General features: G+C 28.8%; 1 protein-coding gene across 1 annotated transcript; it reads left to right on the plus strand.

Annotated features, from left to right (window-relative positions):
• Positions 1-14,694: 14,694 nt before the first annotated feature.
• Positions 14,695-17,331, plus strand: BOP2 (BLADE-ON-PETIOLE protein BOP2). Its single transcript, XM_004249186.5, has 2 exons — positions 14,695-15,477; positions 16,135-17,331. Exons 1-2 carry the CDS (start codon positions 14,986-14,988, stop codon positions 17,125-17,127), a joined length of 1,485 nt encoding a protein of 494 aa, XP_004249234.1. The 5' UTR covers positions 14,695-14,985; the 3' UTR covers positions 17,128-17,331.
• Positions 17,332-19,953: the final 2,622 nt, after the last annotated feature.

The following is a 19,953-nucleotide window of genomic DNA, read 5'->3' on the forward strand; positions in this document are numbered from 1 at the left end:
TAATTAGTTCTCTCTAAAAGCTACTATAGTATTATTCCATTACAAGTCCTCTACTCCACATGCGACACCTATATCAAAATAAATTATTTTAGGTCACAAGTTTAAATGAAACTATATATGACGTTATACCATTATTTGAATCTTCGTACATAAATTTCTGACTCCGACTCCGATGGCCCTCGCTTCTCTACACCTTATCTCTTTGCCAGAGTCTGCTACTTCCTTCTGCTAGAATACCTATGGTCCCTTTGACTCTATCACTTTATAATAAATTGGCTAAATAATTTCTTTTTAATTCACTCTATAGCATAGTAGCAAAGAAACTAGTCCTGCTTTTTTGTTTCTGGTTTTTAAGGTTACCTTTCTTTAGATTTTTTATTGGCTCTTCCGTATACTCTCCGTTTTATTTTATGTGATATTATTTAACTTAACACGATATTTAAGAAAAAAATAAAAATTTATAAAATTTATAATCTAAAATGATTCTTAAATATTTCTATTTCATAAATCATTTCATAAGATTAATTTATTTTTACTTGTGATAAAAATGATATTCTTTTCGGATCAGACTAATTAGGGTTTGAGGGGGGTTGAGAGTAGCTCGTGTGCATGCAGGCACATGAGTACGTACAAATAACCAGTAGTAGTACTTGGTACAATTTTATATCTCTTCTATGATATATCAACATCATATGTGTATGGGCCTTAGTAGTAAGTAATAGACAAAACATGGCCCATTTGATAACAATTTCGAAATAAAATACAAGATTATTTTGTTGAGAAAATCGTAAAAATATCGATGCTTCGAGCCCTAACCACTTATCATAGTGATAATTTACCTAAAAAAACTTGTGGTACTACTACTGTGTATCGATTTGCTTTGTATATGTTCTCTTAATAGCAATCTGATATGTTAATAGAGTGAACATGTATAACGATGAACGGTTATAAAGCAAATCGATACAAATCTATATGTGTAAACATATACAAATCGAAACAGATAAAATCCAAACTTTCACTATATTTGTAAACTCTATTGGGTATACACATGGCATATATATAATTAAGAGTAATGTTAAAATCTTTATCGGTATTAGTTAAGTGTCATTACAATCAATGTCACTAAAGGCTTTAGACACATATACAAACAATACTAATTATCGTTAAAAATACATATTTAACGGTAATTAAGAATTAATTATCGTAAATGATCATTTTTTTATGAACTGATTTTTGTCTAGCTATCCCATTCCACTATCTGCTACAAATCATCTTAGCTTCCGCCTTTGTTTGAGAATATTTTTAACGTCAAATTTAATCAGACACTAATACAAAAATATCACACCTCGAAAAAAAACTTTATAAAAGAAAAAATAATACAGTAATTAATAAAAGAAGACCAAATTACAGTTATCACTAGCAGGCACACATTATGTGCTTCCTGTTATCCATTCCATAAGTACACTGACATGAATTTCTCCTTTTAATATTTCGTATTTGAAAATAAAACTAAATCTTTAAATTTATCATATATTACTAATAAAACATAATATATATATGTATATATATATATATTTCCAACCACTTTTTCATAGTGTAATTTTTTCGATAAAACAAATTCAGACGAACCCTTTCGATGCCCTGGTTCCACCCTATTGACAAGTGTATTTTCATACCAAGAGTATTAATATAATTTTTTTGAAGCTGCTTATTCTTAGACCTTTAGCACTATCTGATTATTTTGTGATTATTATGTCCCTTATTACTGTCAATCTATCAGAAACGACATCTATAATCACAAAACGAAAATAAAATAATTTATGTACGTATTATTCTTTCCGAACCTACTAAATTACATTGTGCTTGTTATTGGGTAAATTGTTTGAATAGTCAATTTAGTAGGTAAAATATTCTGAAAAAAGAGAAGGAAAGATAGTTGAACAAGTTAAAAAAAGAGAGGCAAAAGGAATAATAAGGTGTGGGAAGACTGATAGAAAACAGACATATTATTTTTATCACATTATTTAGTAATTTTTTAATTTTTTTCCCCATCTTTTCCTTCAAATCAAAACCACAAAAGGGTGACTTTTAATTAGTAAAAATTCACTAATTTTAAGCCACACCTTAATATTTGTAGTAAAAAATTATTATCACTAGAGTAATTTTATCCTAACCGCACTACATCATAAATAATTTCTAATAACAATAGTTTAAATATTGTGAAATATTTTTTTTATCAGAAGTATGATGCTGACTAAATTTAGATTCATACACAACAAAGACGATTTCGTATATAAGGTAAATGCAACCTGAAATTTTTGGTGAAATACGAAAAAGTAATTATCAGTCTATCACAATCTTTATTCATAAACAAATAAATAATTTTACTAGTGTTTTAAGTGTGTCTCCTTTTCTAATTATGTAAATATATAAGATATTTTGTGTATTATGAAAATGAAAAAAGTATTAGAAATGAAAAAAATGAAGAGCTATGAAGTGAAGTGCCATAAATGGCACGTGGAAATCAGTGCAACTGCATAATTTGGCTTAACAAATCTAAGCTATAAAATCTTGTGAAGTGAAAGAAAAATTAAATAAAAAATACTGTGTAGAAAATGAAACCTCAGCATCAGTTGTTAGTAAAGTACAATATTTTAGCAGACTGATGGAAAGATATATCATAGCTACCATCATTGTGTTTTCTTTTTCTTTTTCGATCTATCGATCGAGCTTATTTAATCGTAAATTTTAATATTTAAATTTTTATCTATGATATTTTTTTTTACATTAAATTGCTTTCACTAAAATTGTAATCAATTTGTTTTATCTTGTAAAAGTATTTAATTATGATAAATTAACAAAATTTGTATAAACATTTGATACAAAAGAGTTTTTATTGATTTTGTGTGTAGAGAGTCAATAATTTATAATATTTTACTTTTTGAAACTGATTTTAAAGTTGAATATTAAATTATTTAATTTGTGTAAAAAAATATTTACTTTTTGAGGTGAAAGTGGGATGATATATATTTTGACAGGTTTTGAGTAGGAGAGGTCACTTAATAACTAGTAAGGCAATTGTCCAATCCTTCACATGTGTATATTGTCTTGTCACATCAATCTTTGAATTTTTTTTTTGAATGAATAAACCATATTTTTTTATTTTATTTTATTTTATTTTTTAAAAAGTAATTGAACATCTTTTTCTTAAATTTTCAATTTTTTTGAGTTTTTCTAGAGATGTTTTAAATTTTTTTCTCCTTATTTGTAAGAATTAATATTTACAAAATTTTTCTAGATCATAGTATTTTTTTTCTCCTTATTTTAATAGCTTTTGGCTATATTTTCCTATCATTAGGGTTTCGGATTCCCACTACTTGTTGCTGCAATTGTTTTGTTATATTATTTTCCTTTATATTCTGCTTTGATTATATATATATATATATATATATATTAGCAAAAGATATATTGAAAATAACTTCTAATCTACCTCACAAAGGTTGTATACGTATATTTTATCTGTTTTAGACCCTTTTTATAAGATTATATAAAATATATTATTGTTATTTAAATTCCGACTCCATTTGGTGCAACATTTACCAAATTAATACACTCAAAACTAGTTTTCTATTATCTTTGACACCACTTAATTTTCTAATTTCTTAAAGATTTATCATTGTGGAAGAGTCCACAAAGAGTTAGATTAGACTAAACATTAAAGTGGTGGGAGTCTTCTGAGATATGGAGGGTTTTTTTTTTCTTTTCATAATCATGCTCTTCGAATATAGATATCGAGTAAGTTTCTGTCCAATTAAAATTTTAATATATAAAAAAAATATTTAATATTTTATTTTCGTTAATTCAAACTTGAAATTTTATATGTTTTTTGATAGTATAACTAGATTATGCGAAAACACTTTTAGTGCTATCTTTATCTGGATTAAATATTATTAAAAAATATATTTTTACTATATAATTAATCATTTAATATATATCAACTGATAATAGTTATCTATTTGATCAACAGCGCAAATCATAGTAAACAAGACACAATCCCTAATAAAATATGTTCAACCAAACCTATTTCTTTGTTATATATGATATAATAATAATAATAATAATAATAATATTCCATAAGGCTTTACAATCTTGAAATTTCAAATAATTGTAAAAGAAAAAAAATACGTAAACTTTTTATGTATAGTCACAAATATCCGTTAATTTCGACATATAGAAAATCAATTGACAAATGACAAGACATTTATCTACTTCTATTTTTTTATTTTATAATTATTCTTTGTCTACATTAATATGAGTTTTGACTCAAAAAGAGTTTTAGTGAAAGAAAAAAGACAAAGGAAAAAGAAAAAAAAACAAGATGCCTTAAATAGAGGAAATTTAGTGCATGTACGTAGACTTTTTGCTTGCTTGTAAGTGGAGTACAATAATGAATTTGTGAAGCATTACAAATCCATGTAGAAAAAAAATAATAGATATTCGATATTTATAATGAAATTTAATTAATTTGAATTATTGTTTCGATTTACGAAATTCATTTTACAAGAAAACCCTTCCTAACACACTTTTCTTTCATTCTTCATTTTCTTAACTTTGAGCTAATTTTTTTTTATAAGAGTTAGGCTTAAGAACATCCCTTTTTCATTAACATGTGTGGAATGTATGGAAAATATATCTTTTAAAAAATATAAAAGATAATAATAAAAATATATGTTTTAATTATATACATTTTTAGTTGAGAATAGATGACTTTACATTTAAAAATTTAATAAAATACACTGTAAAGTGAGAATTTAAGATATATTTTCTCAAACTAATCGAAGATCTGCACGATGGCTTCCCAAAATTATTCTGTTATTTTATTATTATAATGATATAGTATTTTTTTTCGAAACCAATTGATATTCATGTTAAGTTACTAGATATGTTATATTAAGAACTATTTGGACTAATAACATTGTTATAGAGAAATTTAATTATATCTTAATTTTATTTTATTTTGACTTCTTTTCCAAAAATCTATGATGACAGTCCTCAATTATAATCAATTTAATTGGTTGTGAAAAACCTAATTAATATCTGCACAAATTAAATGGTTTTCCCAATGTATCCATTATGAACTTATATATCACCAAAAAGCAATGAAAAATCCAACTAAAAATCACTGTTTAATACTGTTGTTTGAACTTAAATTCTGCCACAAAATCTAAGTGATATTAAATAGCTTCAAATAACTAAATAAATGTAATAAAGGGGCACTCTTTACTTATATGGGGAAAAAAAAGATTTTTTTTTGGATTTATTGTATGTTCAGTTCCATCCTATAATAAATTGTACAGTTTCTCAAACTTGTCTGCAAAGGCTTGTGCAGTTGTATTTATAGTAGCTTCCTTTAAGGTGTTTTTTTCACCAAATTAAAGAAAATACTCATAAAGGGAACCCTAATATTAATAAAACCTATCTATATTACATACAAAATATTAGACTTGTGTTTAATGCCTTTATAGTCTATCGAACAAGGTAATTATTAAGGTTCGTAAATGCTCCACCCTCTTCAGACTCTAGGTTTTCAACTCCTTCTCAACCAAAATTCTTGCTGTCACAAAATTACTCATGCTCTTCTCGGAATTTTGACTTGCTCTTAAGTTATCGTTGACCGCCTTCATTGCTCAATGTTCATTGCCCTACCCTCCAACAACAATAACATATCGTGTGAGTGTGTAAAATCACACTGTATCAAAAATAATCTTTAGCGACAATCAATTAACAACAATATCTAATTGTCACTAAAAATATTTTTTTAACAATATTTAGCACTCTTTGTAATGTCCTTACAGCCTATAGCGACACTAAATCTAAAGACAATTAAAAATGAGCGGCAAAAGTTTTATCACTCTTTTTTAATGTGTATATCTATTATCCCTAAAAGCTGTTATTGTTGTAGTGTGTACGCATATCTTACCCCTATTATCATGAGATAGAAAAATCATTTTCGATAAATCATCTGCTCAAATCGTTACCCTACCCTCCCTTAATTTATTTATATTTTTGCAACTCAAACAAATTTAACTATATATAGCTAGGGTTTTGGTCATTGGGCCATGCATGGTTGTGATTGCACTCAAAGAATTGGTAAATATTGTGGATTGGTTATGATGATAGAGTTGCCTAAAATAAGAATAAGTCAATGGGGACTGAGTTGGGTGGGGGTGGGGAGATAGTGGAATTTGCAATGAGGGGCCTGTGATTTCATATATGGTTTATGTTCCCCCCAAAGAAAACATGATCAACAAGGGCCCTAATCAAAAAAAAATAAAAAATTACACCTTATCCTTCACACATTTTTTGCATATATACTATGATCATGAATATACTATAAATAATTATTTTAAAGAATTAACTGGTGCGGTGATAGAATTGTTTCACTCTTAACAAAAGATTTTGAGATCGAACTCTAAGTATAAAAAAATTTGACCCAAAATGGAAAAAAAAAGGACAAAGAAAAGCCTAATATATGAAATTATTAGCTAGCTAATTGAACTATGTTTAAAATAATCAAATTTTGTACTAACATATTTTTTAAAATGGACTATATTCATCATATATACAACTGTCACTTTAATTATTCCAATTTATATTCATTATTTTTGTGGCAACCCCACTTTACATGTTTTGCATTTTGTCCCCTTTTCCCAAGACCTCTTTTTTAATTAAAACATATTTTATAGGTAAAGCCAAAAGAATAAACATAATTTAGTGAAAGTTAATCTTCTTGTGATCTTTCCCTGTTTGGAGATTTAAACCCTATCATTATAATGGTTTAATCCACTTTTGGAAAGCCTCTAAATTTAACAGTACTGTAATTAGTAGTACTAATCATGATTTGAAGTCGTAATCATAACTTTTCCAATGTGGTACTAACTAAATTACATGATTTTGGCATCTTAAAATATTAAAATAATAACAACTAGTCTTTCTTTAATATATGTTGAGCTACATTTTAAATACTTTTTGCCCTTTTAGGAAATATTTTTTATTTGGGGTTAAAAGATGAAATCAAGAATCCAAGAATAAATGTAAATTGTTGACATAAATATTGAGACTTATGATCACTTAAAAAAATACATACATAATTAAATGATTTATGGCCCCACTTTATAGCAACTTGGTTTACAACTTGTCATAATTTATTTGGATTTTAAGCATCATAATTTCGTGGTGAATATATTCAAGGCATATTTTTTAAGTGACAAATTAAAGGATACAAAACAAAAATAATGTAAAAATTTCTTGAAACAATGGTATTTATATTCTTTATAAAAAAAATATATATTAGGAATTATATATTCGTGTAACTTAATTTAGTTTTACCATCCTCCGATTTCTAGCGCGTATCAGTAGCATAAAACTAATAGCTAGCATAACATAATTTTTTATAAGTAGAATCGTCAAAATACAAAAAAGTGTTTTTCAAGACGACTCCATTGACTTCGAGGCTGGTCATTTGTGTCGGAATTAATCCCTCATCAATATCTTCTGAGTCGAGCTTGTTGCATAAAACTTGTTAAGTACGGTTTATATCACACATGTGATTCACATACTATTACATAATGTGGGTTTATCTAGTGCTCACCATAGAGTATACACTCACACAAAGGACAAAGACTGTGACATAAATTATAGCGACTATATATTATCCTAAAATTTAATAAATTACTAAGAACGTTATACAATATCAATATCAAGATCTAACACATATACGGTGTATAAAAGATATTTTGATTTTGGACCAACTGATGTTATAATTTGATTCCTTTTAACAAGGCAAATTGACGTGTCCACTTTTTGTACATTAAATAATACATCAAATCATATTGCTAAAAATTGCATGTGAATTTATTATAATTATTGGAAAAAGGAACAAATAACTTTCATCTCTTGTGTGGTTGAATTTGCCAAAAAATAACACATACACTGAATAAAATTGGGCATCTTTGGATAAGAAAGGAACAAATCCACATGCTACTTGTGCTCATGTACCTATGTTAAGAATTTGATATGAATGAATATGGTTCCTTTGACTACACAAACTTTATAATAACTCACATGTAAACTCCAAATTGAGTAATTTACTATTTTTTTAATTAACTCAAATTGGGGCCATTCATGTGGTTTTGTCCCATAAGTTTTAATCTTCTTAAAATAATAATGGAATAATTTCAAATAAGGTTTTTCATATATTGTTTTTATTTGGGGTGTTTTTTTAATTTTTGCTTTCATTTATGATGATTTTTAATTTCTGTCCATGTTATTTATTTGACGAAGATTTGGAGATTATTAGAGTGATCTTATCTATGGCTTAATTCACTTCAGATAAGTTTCGAAAACTTTATTTCGTTCTTTTAAAAATTAAGTTGATTATGCAACATATGTTAGTGTAGTATTAGTGTGACTTAATTCGTTCGATTGAAATTGAGTTATGCTCTTTACAATATAACTAGTGCATTTTCAAACTTAACTTTTATCAAATTCGTAGAAATTAAGTAATATGATAAGAGCATAAGGTGTTTTTCCTTTTACGATATAACTTCTAGGTTTTACAATTAACTTTAGACTTAGTATGATATAAGTTCGATTGAAATGAAACTATGCAGTAATAACTTGTCATGCATGTCTTATGGTATATCTTGTGGGACATAATGCCGATAAAATATAAAAATAGGACTCATGAAAAATAATTTATAATTCGATATTCATACACTTTAATTTCAACTACTTTATTTTTTTCGAAAGTATTAAAAGGACGAAAACTAAAGATCACATATTTAAGAGGCAAAAATTAGACACAATTTCGAAACTATTCAACATTTAGCCAAATGTGAAAATGAAACTTAGATAATTAGAATACCTTAACATTATTATTATTTGGAATAAATTCCATTTAACCATCATAAACTCCTTATTTTGGGAACCCTTTTTCATACTTTGAAAGAAAAATAAAATAATAACCCCCCTGAATTTTAAACAGTTGGTAAAATTTAATTAAATTATAGTTACAAGATTTTCAAATTTATAAAAAATAATCTTCGAGAATTAGGACGAAAGAGTGATGAAGAACCCATCTCTAGTCGATATAATTTTCTCTCGTGTCTTTCTTCGTTTGTGATATGATATTTTAGTGTTCTATTCATCCCAAAATTTATAATTATATTCTACTGTGTTGATAATATTATAAAGAGGTCTCATAAAAAAATCAATCGATAATTATAATAATAAAAAAGTTAATATCATTTTTTTTAATTTCCTCAACAATTAAAGTGCGTGTAGTTGTTAATGATTATTATGATTTTCACCCGCTTTACTTTATATTAATTTGGAATCTATTCTCATCCTTTTTTTCAATAATTTGGCCAACATGAAACCAATGGATTTATTTTATTTTATTTTTTTAAAAAAGACTTCCAACTAAATTATGTGGAATTCAATGGCTTATAACATGACAATATCAAATTTAATTTGACTATTTTCTTTTTTGTGTGTGAGGGCCCTTTTGATTGAGTTGCATTAAACAGCTTTAAAAGGAAAAATTGATAATTTCCCTTTTTATACATATATTTAATTAAAAATGATTTTCCAAGATTGGTAATTAAATTGTTAGGTACGCAATCTCTTTGAAAAATGATATAATAGGGACTTATCTAGAGCAGACAATTTCAGTCCATATTGAAAGAATTTTTAGGTTGGTTGAATCTAATAATTGTTATCATAGTAAATAATATTCAACGAAACGAATATGAAAATAACAAAATGACGTAGAGTTTGGTTAATAACTACCTCTAGCATGCCAAAAATAATTTGTAGACATACACCAAAAGAAATAGCTAATTTAGGATTTAGTGATTATAAACATTAATTATGTAAGTGATATGTTAAAGAATGATAAAAGTCTCATATCGGTGATTAATGAGATGAGTGGACTCCTTATATGGCTAGGGCAATCCTTCTTCCTTTGAGCTAGCTTTTGTGGTGTGAGTTAGGCCTAAGACCTAATTTCACATGGTAGCAAAGCAGGACCGTTTCGCCCGATGTTGGGGTCCCCAAAATTTAAATTGTTTACGCACCAGATGTTAAGCATTGGGCGTGAGATGGAGTGTTAAAGAATGACAAAAGTCCACATCGGTGATTAATAAGATGGGTGAACTCTTTATAAGGCTTGGACAATTCTCCTCTCTTTGAGCAAACTTTTGGAGTGTGAGCTTGGATCGTTGAGAATTAAGGATCAAGTAAAATTAAGTTTGACACATAAATATATGAATTGTTGAAAATCATAAAAACTACCGATAAATCAAGTACACATATATATATATATATATTATTTTATTTTTTCTATTTCACTTTGAATTAGTTATGTTTTACCCATTTCACCTCTGAGTATCTTTTTGGAAAGGGGGAAACATGAGGTAAAGGAAAAAGTAAATGAAAGCCTAAATTCCGGGGAAAAAAGTATGTAATATGAGACCATAAATCAAATAGATAGAGAAAGGAACTTCTTACTTCTTACAATAATAGCAACTTATTATTATTAGACGAGTCGGGTCTGAAGAAAATATTTTATATATGTGAAAACTATTTTTAATATATTTTTGCGTAGTAAGGATAAGAAACTTTATACACATTAACTTTGGACATACAAATATACGTGATTTTTTTTGTTTTTTTTTAATGTTTAATACAAGTAGAAGTAATTTTGTTGTGTGTAATATGAAAAGACAAGTCAAACGTCAAATCGAAGGATTTCAAATCATAAGACAGTCAATGATGTGTTGTCAATCACTACACCTTAATTTCTTTCTATTTTGTTTCAAAGTGATCAACCTAACCCCTCCTCCACATGATTTCAGTTTCCATTTTTCGAATTTATCAAATATCATTGGTATTTATGTGACTGAATCTTGATAGATTTGTGTTTTGTGTTGTATTTACATATGATTCATAATAATCAATGTGAGTAGTAATACAATCAAACTTTTTTTCTTTTTATAACTACATAGCCATCATTGATGTCAACCATGCATATTGTTATTATGCTGCCATTGCCACTATCTCGATTTTCCATATTAATTTATTATTGTTAGGATCGGAAATAAGCAGGTGTAAATGCGGAAGCTAGCGAAGCAAGCCTCGAAAGACTACGAGTAAGAAGAAAACGGAAAATATATCAAAAGACACAAAAATTTAACGTGGTTCGGTCAATCGACCTACGTCCACAAATGAGATGTGCAATCCACTATAAATATGAGAGTACACAATACAGAGAGAAAAAACCTCAATCAATTCACCTGGAATACATGGGAGGTTTACACAAGTGATAACGTATCAAACTTGTGACCCACAAATTCTCCCTCTAATCAAAAATCTCAAAGCCCTTAAGACTACATTATAAATGCTGATTAAGTTAGAATGAACATTTCTCTATTTATAGAGTCCTAGACTTTTTCCTACAAGAAAAGGATCAGTCAATTCAAAAAAAAAATTCTAAAAGAAAAACCTATTTATGATAAGAAATCAGGAGCAAATAAAACCAACAATCATTACAGTCAATCCATACTATTAACTACCTCCACCATCACAATTAGGATTTATCGTCAATTTTCATCAACACTTTGTCAAAACCACCACATATTCTTCGACAATCACCACCAACATCACCAACACATCGTCAACCATCACTATCGACACAATCTAACTACTAACATCAATCAATGTTCTTCCCAATCACTACCAACCGCCACAACACCAACTAGACCTTTCACCATTACAACTATCACCACCATCATTACTATCTGTTTACACCAACCATCACAACTACTACAAACAATCTCCATCATGTCTAAACAACACAATATTTCCTTAATCATTCACTATTCAACTTATTCGATTATATACTTAAATTTAAACATTAATCTTAACGAAAACAGACGAGGGGACAATAAATTGATGGTGTGATGATATAATAAACAGTATACAAGTTAAAGAATTAGTAATAGCTTTTTGTTGTATTTATTAGTCACATGTCAGGGTAAAGGAGGTCACGCACGCTAAGCTGCAAGACAGAGAAGTCAGTAAAAAAAAAAAAAAAACCCTAAATAAACTCCAAGTTATAAGCCGTTTAATTATGAACCCCATTTACCCGGCCGACACACTTCCCTATATCTCTGCCCACCTCATTTTGCCCCTAACACTGTATATTTTCCCATAATCGTCGTATTCGTATTGAAATCACGATTAATTTGATAGATTGTAAGATAAAAGTTTAATGTGATTTTGTTAATCGATCGATTTATATATATAAAAGTTGAGATATAAATATATCAATACAATTTATAGAGAGAAATAGTTTCACAGAATTTATTCGAAATACAAAGAGGTTCACAATATTATTAAAATTAGAGTTGTGTTTAACTGTTTTTAATCCTCACAAAGCGCTTTAGCCCCTAGGTCTACATTGTGAATGCTGCTAACAGGAACGAGTCTCTGTTTATAGAGTTTCATTTTCCTACGGAAAAAAAAGATAAAGACTTTATATTTTACTTTTAAGAAAAAGAAAACTTGTTTATGGTTAGAAATTTAAGACAAATATGAATACGTATATATTCTTTTCGAATGAAAAATAACCAATAATTTTGTGATATGTCGGATGAATCAGTTGCGACTTCAAAAAATCGGTGGTCTAAAGCTTTTCCTAAAAGTAGGCAAGGCAAAAAAAGACCGTTAATGCCTTTTTACATTTTCAAGCTACTCAATTTAATAAGAAAAATGATCTACAAATCTTTTACATGTAAAAATTGGATTTTCATCCTTCATTTATTAAAGATCTTAAATTTGAGTTTTAGAATGAAAATATTTATGTTAGAGAACACATTGTTTCATCTTTAATAGATTTTGTATGTCTCACAACCAAATTAAGTAAATAATTTATAATACAGACATTAAACGACAAACGAAAAAGATTTTAAGTCTTAAAAAAGGCTTGGCTTTAGTGTCTCAAGTAATAGGCCACATACAGTAATGTCACAACTAGAAGTTTTTCCTGTGTGGAGTGTATGCCTAGTGTCCTTAGGTATTTATCTTAAGCTTGATAACAATAAATCCTCTAATTTGCAACATTGGTGTTTTAGGCCGCTTACGTTACCTCAAAAATGATTTTTATCAGTAATTAGTATACATTAAAGATAATTACTAGTGATAATTACATTTCTATCACTTTTATTAATTTGCATATTTATTTCCAGGTAAAGTTATTTTTATAGTAATTTTATTGTTGTTCGACCCTTGAAATGTCATTGAGTTAAAAACCTTATACTTTACGATCCAAAAGAATTGTCAAAAAATCATACTTCAAAGATAAAAAGCCAACCTTATTTAGATTCAGACACATTAAATACGTATTTTAGTTATTCGGAGAGCCCAAACACTCTCTTTCGAATTTAGAAAACAATTTGCAAATTAGATATTTGAAAGTAATCATTCTCCTCAATAATTTGGTAAATATTAATTTATTAAAAGAAAAATTAAAAAAACTAATATATGTCAAGCCAATAATAGTTTCATATACCCAAATACAACCTCTAATTACACTACACTTTCCAGTGGCCATTAATTTAGAGGGGAAAACTGAAACATGTATGTACCTAATTTCTAGTAATAGTACTTTTTCTGTTTGTCTAATCTTTTACTTGCACACTATCTCCAAGAATTTTCAACATGCTTTATTAGGCAGCTAATGAATCATGAATAACACTGGCCATACCTGAAAATCCAGCTACACCATACAATGAATTTAAGTTATATATACTGCTCTGATATCGTCATTCACTTTAAATTTTATACGCTTCTTAAATAAATGATGATTAATAATTTAAATATTTTATACTATTGGTGTATGAATAACTTATACATTAGGGGATTATTTGATTGATGAGTTACACACATGAGAATTATTTGGTAACACAAAGGTTTCGTATTTCATGTCAAATGTTGTATAAATATACGAATTCTTGTGCAGGAATTGTTTTTGTTTATACTTGTAATTATGTGATGAAGTGTTTGGAGATAAAAATTATGAAATTTGGAAAAAAATTAAAAATGGTATTTGGAAAATAGAGTGGTGTTTTTGGATATAAATACAAATTAGAACTATTTTTTTTTAATTTCGTGAATAATATGAAATGAAAACAATTATATAGAATTTTTTCGAAAATGTTGAAAAATTATAAATAACAATATTATATACGAATAATTTTCAAGAATAAAATATTTACGGAAAAAGTGTAAATTATCCATGACCACAATTCATATAACTTAAACCCTATATACCTTATTTGGTTCGATAACAAGTTATTTCGAAGTATGATTAATCATCTCACGATTGTTATTTCACTTTTAATGCAGGATAAACATAACACTACAATACAATCTCGAGATAAGATCCCCGCCCCCCCTCCCCCCTATTTAATCACAAAAAAAAAAATGAAATAAAATAAACTCATTCTGAAATCAACTTCGTGATTAATTATTCCTTATTTCTCGTACCAAACGAGCTTTGTCAGTATTATTTCTTTATTATTTTCTTTCTTTTTCATTTATATATAAATATAATAAATACCCCAATGGCCCAAGAATAGCCAACCATATTGCACCCCCCACCCTCATCCACCCAACCCACCCCACTCTCACTAAAATATCTAATTACACAACACAATAGAAGAAACACCATAGGTAGAGAATCTCACAACAAATAACATGTACTGTTGATCAGTACTACTCCTACTTAGCTACAAAGAAAGAAGCAAAAAAAAAAAAAAAACACAAATAAATCCATCAAATGAAGTAACTTAAAGCCACTAACCTTTCTCCTATTGTTACACCTTCAAATAATTTCACTATCCTTTTTTTTTCCCTCTCAATATGAATACTCTTGAAGATTCCTTAAAAACTCTCTCTTTAGATTATCTAAATCTTCTCATCAATGGTCAAGCTTTTAGTGATGTTACTTTTAGTGTTGAAGGTCGTTTAATACATGCTCATAGATGCATCTTAGCTGCTAGAAGTCTCTTCTTCCGCAAATTCTTCTGCGGGCCGGAGTCAGCATCTGTCTCCGGCCCGCGGTTGGGCCCGTTCGGCGTTGGCGCTGGATTAGCGTCGTCGCCGAGGGGCACAACAAGTTGTTCACAAGTAGTAATACCTGTGAACACTGTAGGGTATGAGGTTTTTTTGTTGATGTTACAATTTTTGTATAGTGGACAAGTTTCAATTGTGCCACAAAAACATGAACCAAGGCCTAATTGTGGTGAAAGAAACTGTTGGCATACACATTGCACATCAGCCGTTGATCTTGCACTGGATACACTCTCAGCCGCTAGATCTTTTGGAGTTGAACAACTTGCTTTGCTTACTCAGGTTTAATTTAATTTATTTTTATTTATTTTTACATGTTATTGTTTGGTTTCTAATTAAGTGGATCAAGGATCTTATGTTTAAAAAACAAAAAGATTTTTTCATTTGTAAATTTAATCTAAGTGAAATTCTAGGTTTGTTTAACATAATAACTAGATCCATTTTTTTTCCTTTTCATCTTAATTGGAGTATGTACTATGGAATCTTGATCATAGATGTCTTGTCTAACAAGTGTTTTTTTTTTCTTGATTTCATGTAGGATTTTAACACTTGTTTGAATTTGTACTATTCTATGTGTTTGTGCTAGCTAGGTACTAACTCAAAGGTTTCTAAATTTGGTTCTTGATTTCATTGGTTTTGTCTTTCCACAGTGGTGATATCAAATCTTTTCCCAAATAGTTATGTTTACTTTCCTCTTTTGGTTCCAATACAACAACAAAACTTTGGAATTAATTACTATATTATATATAAATGTCGAATCAAATATCTATCTTACCTAATCACAAAAAAGAAAAATCATATATTCAAATTCTTCCTTTGTTCTTTTTTCTTTTTTTGATACGAATCGAGATTAAATAAAGAAGTGGAGATCCATTCATGTTAACTTGTTTGAGACTGAGGCGTAACGTAACGTTACTTTGTTATTGACATTATTTATAGAAGCATTTGATAAGCATGGTGGAAAAAGCTTCAATTGAGGATGTGATGAAAGTTTTAATAGCTTCAAGAAAACAAGACATGCATCAACTTTGGACTACTTGTTCTCATTTGGTTGCTAAATCAGGTCTCCCACCTGAAATCCTAGCCAAACACCTCCCTATTGATGTTGTTGCCAAAATCGAAGACCTTCGTCTCAAATCCTCTATATCGAGAAGATCTTTAATCCCTCATCATCATCACAACCATCAACATCAACATCAAATGTCCTCGAACATTGAGCTCGAGGACCAGAAGATCCGACGAATGAGACGAGCGCTCGATTCGTCGGACGTGGAATTAGTCAAACTTATGGTAATGGGAGAAGGTTTGAATCTTGATGAGTCACTCGCGTTACATTACGCGGTTGAAAATTGTAGCCGCGAAGTTGTAAAGGCTTTACTTGAGCTCGGTGCGGCCGATGTAAATTACCAGGCCGGGCCGAGCTGTAAAAGCCCGTTACACTTAGCGGCCGAAATGGTCTCACCGGATATGGTTGCGGTTCTACTAGATCATCATGCTGACCCGAATACCCAAACGGTCGATGGGATTACTCCACTCGATATTCTACGAACCCTAACTTCTGATTTTTTATTCAAAGGTGCGATCCCTGGTCTAACTCATATCGAACCAAATAAACTGCGTCTATGTCTTGAGTTAGTTCAATCCGCGGCTATGGTAATTTCACGAGAGGAGGGTGAAGCGAATAACAATCAATCTTCGGAGAACATGTATACACATATTCGTGAAGATCATAGTTCGAGTACGAGCAGTGGAAACAACAACTTGAATTTGGATTCAAGAATGGTGTATTTGAATCTTGGTGCAAATGTAGCAAATCATCATCATCAAATGGCATGCAAAATGAATAATAATAATGATCATGATTGCAGCAGTAGCCACAATAATCAGAATCCATCAACAATGTATCATCATCATCATCATTCTCAGTATTAGTTTGTTTTTAATTTATTACTTAATTAGACATTTTTATGTTTCAAAACAAAACAAAAAAAATACTTTTGCTTTTTTTTTTTTTGCCTCTAGTACTCCTTTTTGATGATCTCTTCTTCTTTAGAAAGAGATAAGTTGTCTATAATTTCATGGATTTGGGGAACACAAAAACAAAAAGGTTGATTATGAAGAAAATCATTAATATTACTCTTTTTTCCTTTTTCTAGTGTATATATATACTCGTACTTATTAACGTGTGTGATCGATATCTGAAAGTTTAAGTTATGTTGTCCTCACATGTTGCTTGGTTTTTTCGTTAATGAGTCGATAAGTGAAAAATCGTTTTGATGATAGAGCGATGAGACTTGAAAATCCAGAACCTCTATTATTTTCGATATCATTGATAGAGTAAATATATTATTTATTTATTTGTTGTGTATGTATTGTATTGGTTTTCATGTGTTGTTTCTAGGGCATTTCAGGATGATAATGCAATATGTACATTTAACGGTGTATTTGGAATTTATTCAATCTATATGATGGGACAAGAAAATTGAGATATTCTAAGTTTTTTTTTTTTTTTTGGTGATGGAGAGAAGGGACACAGGTCAATCTTTTCAATCTATAGACTGTCAAATCCTATGTCTACCTTCTTCTATTTTTTCTTTTTATGATAGTAAAATTATATGATATGTTTTCGAGTTTAAGTTATATATATAGTTAACATATGAAATGTTTATATTATTTAGATTATATTTATTTATTACGTAATTAATTAAAATTGAGCGTATTCTTTATTTCAAAACAATAGTGATAAGATATACATATAACATATCCTTCTCGAATTTCGTTTTAAAATAATATTTGATTCTTTAAGGATGCTTATGTGTAGATACCATTTCTGATGTCATGAACAAATGGAAACCAATAATTTTCCCAAATATATATATATATTAATTGAGTACTACGTATCCTTTATTTTAATCACACATTAATTATATTATTATTTTTAGAGTGGGATATTTTGTGATGGTGGGGTTACTTATGTTTCTTACCATTTTTAGGTCTTTTTATTCTAATGAGGGGAATGAGCTGTCTATTAAGCTTTACTCAATTTTTTTAATTTTTTTTTGGCTGATGTATAGGAAATTTTGATAGGCTATATATAATAACGTTATCTTCTTTTTAGAATAAATGATAATAAATTGTAGTATTTTATGTGAAGGATATGATTTAGCTTTAGAAAATGTGGTTGGTTGTCTTGCATGAATGCAAAAAAAGTGAGTGTGACTATATATTATATTTTTCTAATTATATTATTAAAGTTCTTGACTTATCAATATATATATCTTCGATCTCTTTTTTTGTCTCTTGTTCCCCTTTAGTAGGCATAAAAAAAATAAGTTGGAATTCTGAACCTTTTAGAGTGGTATCTTACTAATAGCTTCGGATAAAATTGAATAATTAAATGGAAAATGAAAATTAGAACTTTTGAGATGAAACCCTAGCTAATTAGGATAATTATATAGGTTTTATTATCGAAGGGATCAATTTTTAAATAACAGTAAAGTTATTTTCGTGTAATTCGTAGATACAATTATTATACGTGAAATCACTCACAACTGTCTACATGATACCTCCTTGAATGGTGTGTATGTTCCCCTTTTTAAACCTTGTATTGAATGTGAAATGCTTCGAGTATCGAATATAGAGCTTAAAATTTTAAGTGAATTATCATTATTTGTTTGATTAGGGTTAAAGACTTGTATATATGCAATATTGCATGATCTTGACATGAAATTTTTAAGAATTGGACACTGTTGATTTCACTTGAAACTAGATTTTGTGGATTCTTGGATTCTATATACGTTTTAACATTCTACATTCGTCCACTTTTAATTATTATAATTTTTCTTTTAGAGTCAAACGATAATAAATTTTACTAACATTTAACAATATATTTTTTCATCATATTGATATGTAAGTACTTTTCAAATAGTTTTTTAATATCTATTTTTTGAAAAAAAATATTGAATTAATGTAATCTAATAAAACATTGAAACTTAGTCAAATGCAACTTCTCATACCAAGAAAGCCAGGTATCAGGTCACCGTATTTCGAGCCTTTTATTTTCTCAGTATGACTTTCGAAAAGTGTAACATGCGTTCCGCTTGCTGCTTTTCATTTTGATAGGAGTAGGTGCTTGCAGCTCGCTCGCTGTCTAATAAATGAGCCTTCACTGCCCGCCCGGCCCCTATCTTTAATTTTAAGTAAAGTGAAGTCAAATCATGAGAACCAACTATGTAGCATTTACATCGAGAATTCAAGTATTGTATACGTTATTAGTTCGATCCTTTGTAGGAACTACCCGTAATAACGAACTTGCAAAATGGATCTGTTTATCATAAAGAGATTCGTCGTTCCTGACCCTGCTTCACCTTAATTGTTATTTGAACAAGTAAAAGTTCTGTAATGATAACGAAAAGTGAACAGAAGGAGTATGTGTTTTCTAAAGACTAATCATTAAACTGACTAGGTTAACTCAAACTAGTACTCGTATTGTTTCTATTTATATGTAGCGATGTTTGACAGAATAAAGTTAAAAGAAAGTCAATTTTTTTACAAAATCGTTGTAATTAATATATAAGATTCTCTGACTGTCCAAATAATGGATAAGACAAACAAATTAAAATGAGGTGATGACATTTTTATTGAAGCCAAAACTGAAATTGTTGGAACACATCTTTTTTTTCCTACTTGTCCTTGTTCTTCTACTGCTACTAGTGCCATCAACATCTCTACACTTTTTGTCTAAAGTTAAAGAATAGA

The sequence above is a fragment of the Solanum lycopersicum genome, chromosome 10 (genome assembly GCF_036512215.1).
Source record: "Solanum lycopersicum chromosome 10, SLM_r2.1".
NCBI classification, from domain to species: Eukaryota; Viridiplantae; Streptophyta; class Magnoliopsida; order Solanales; family Solanaceae; genus Solanum; species Solanum lycopersicum.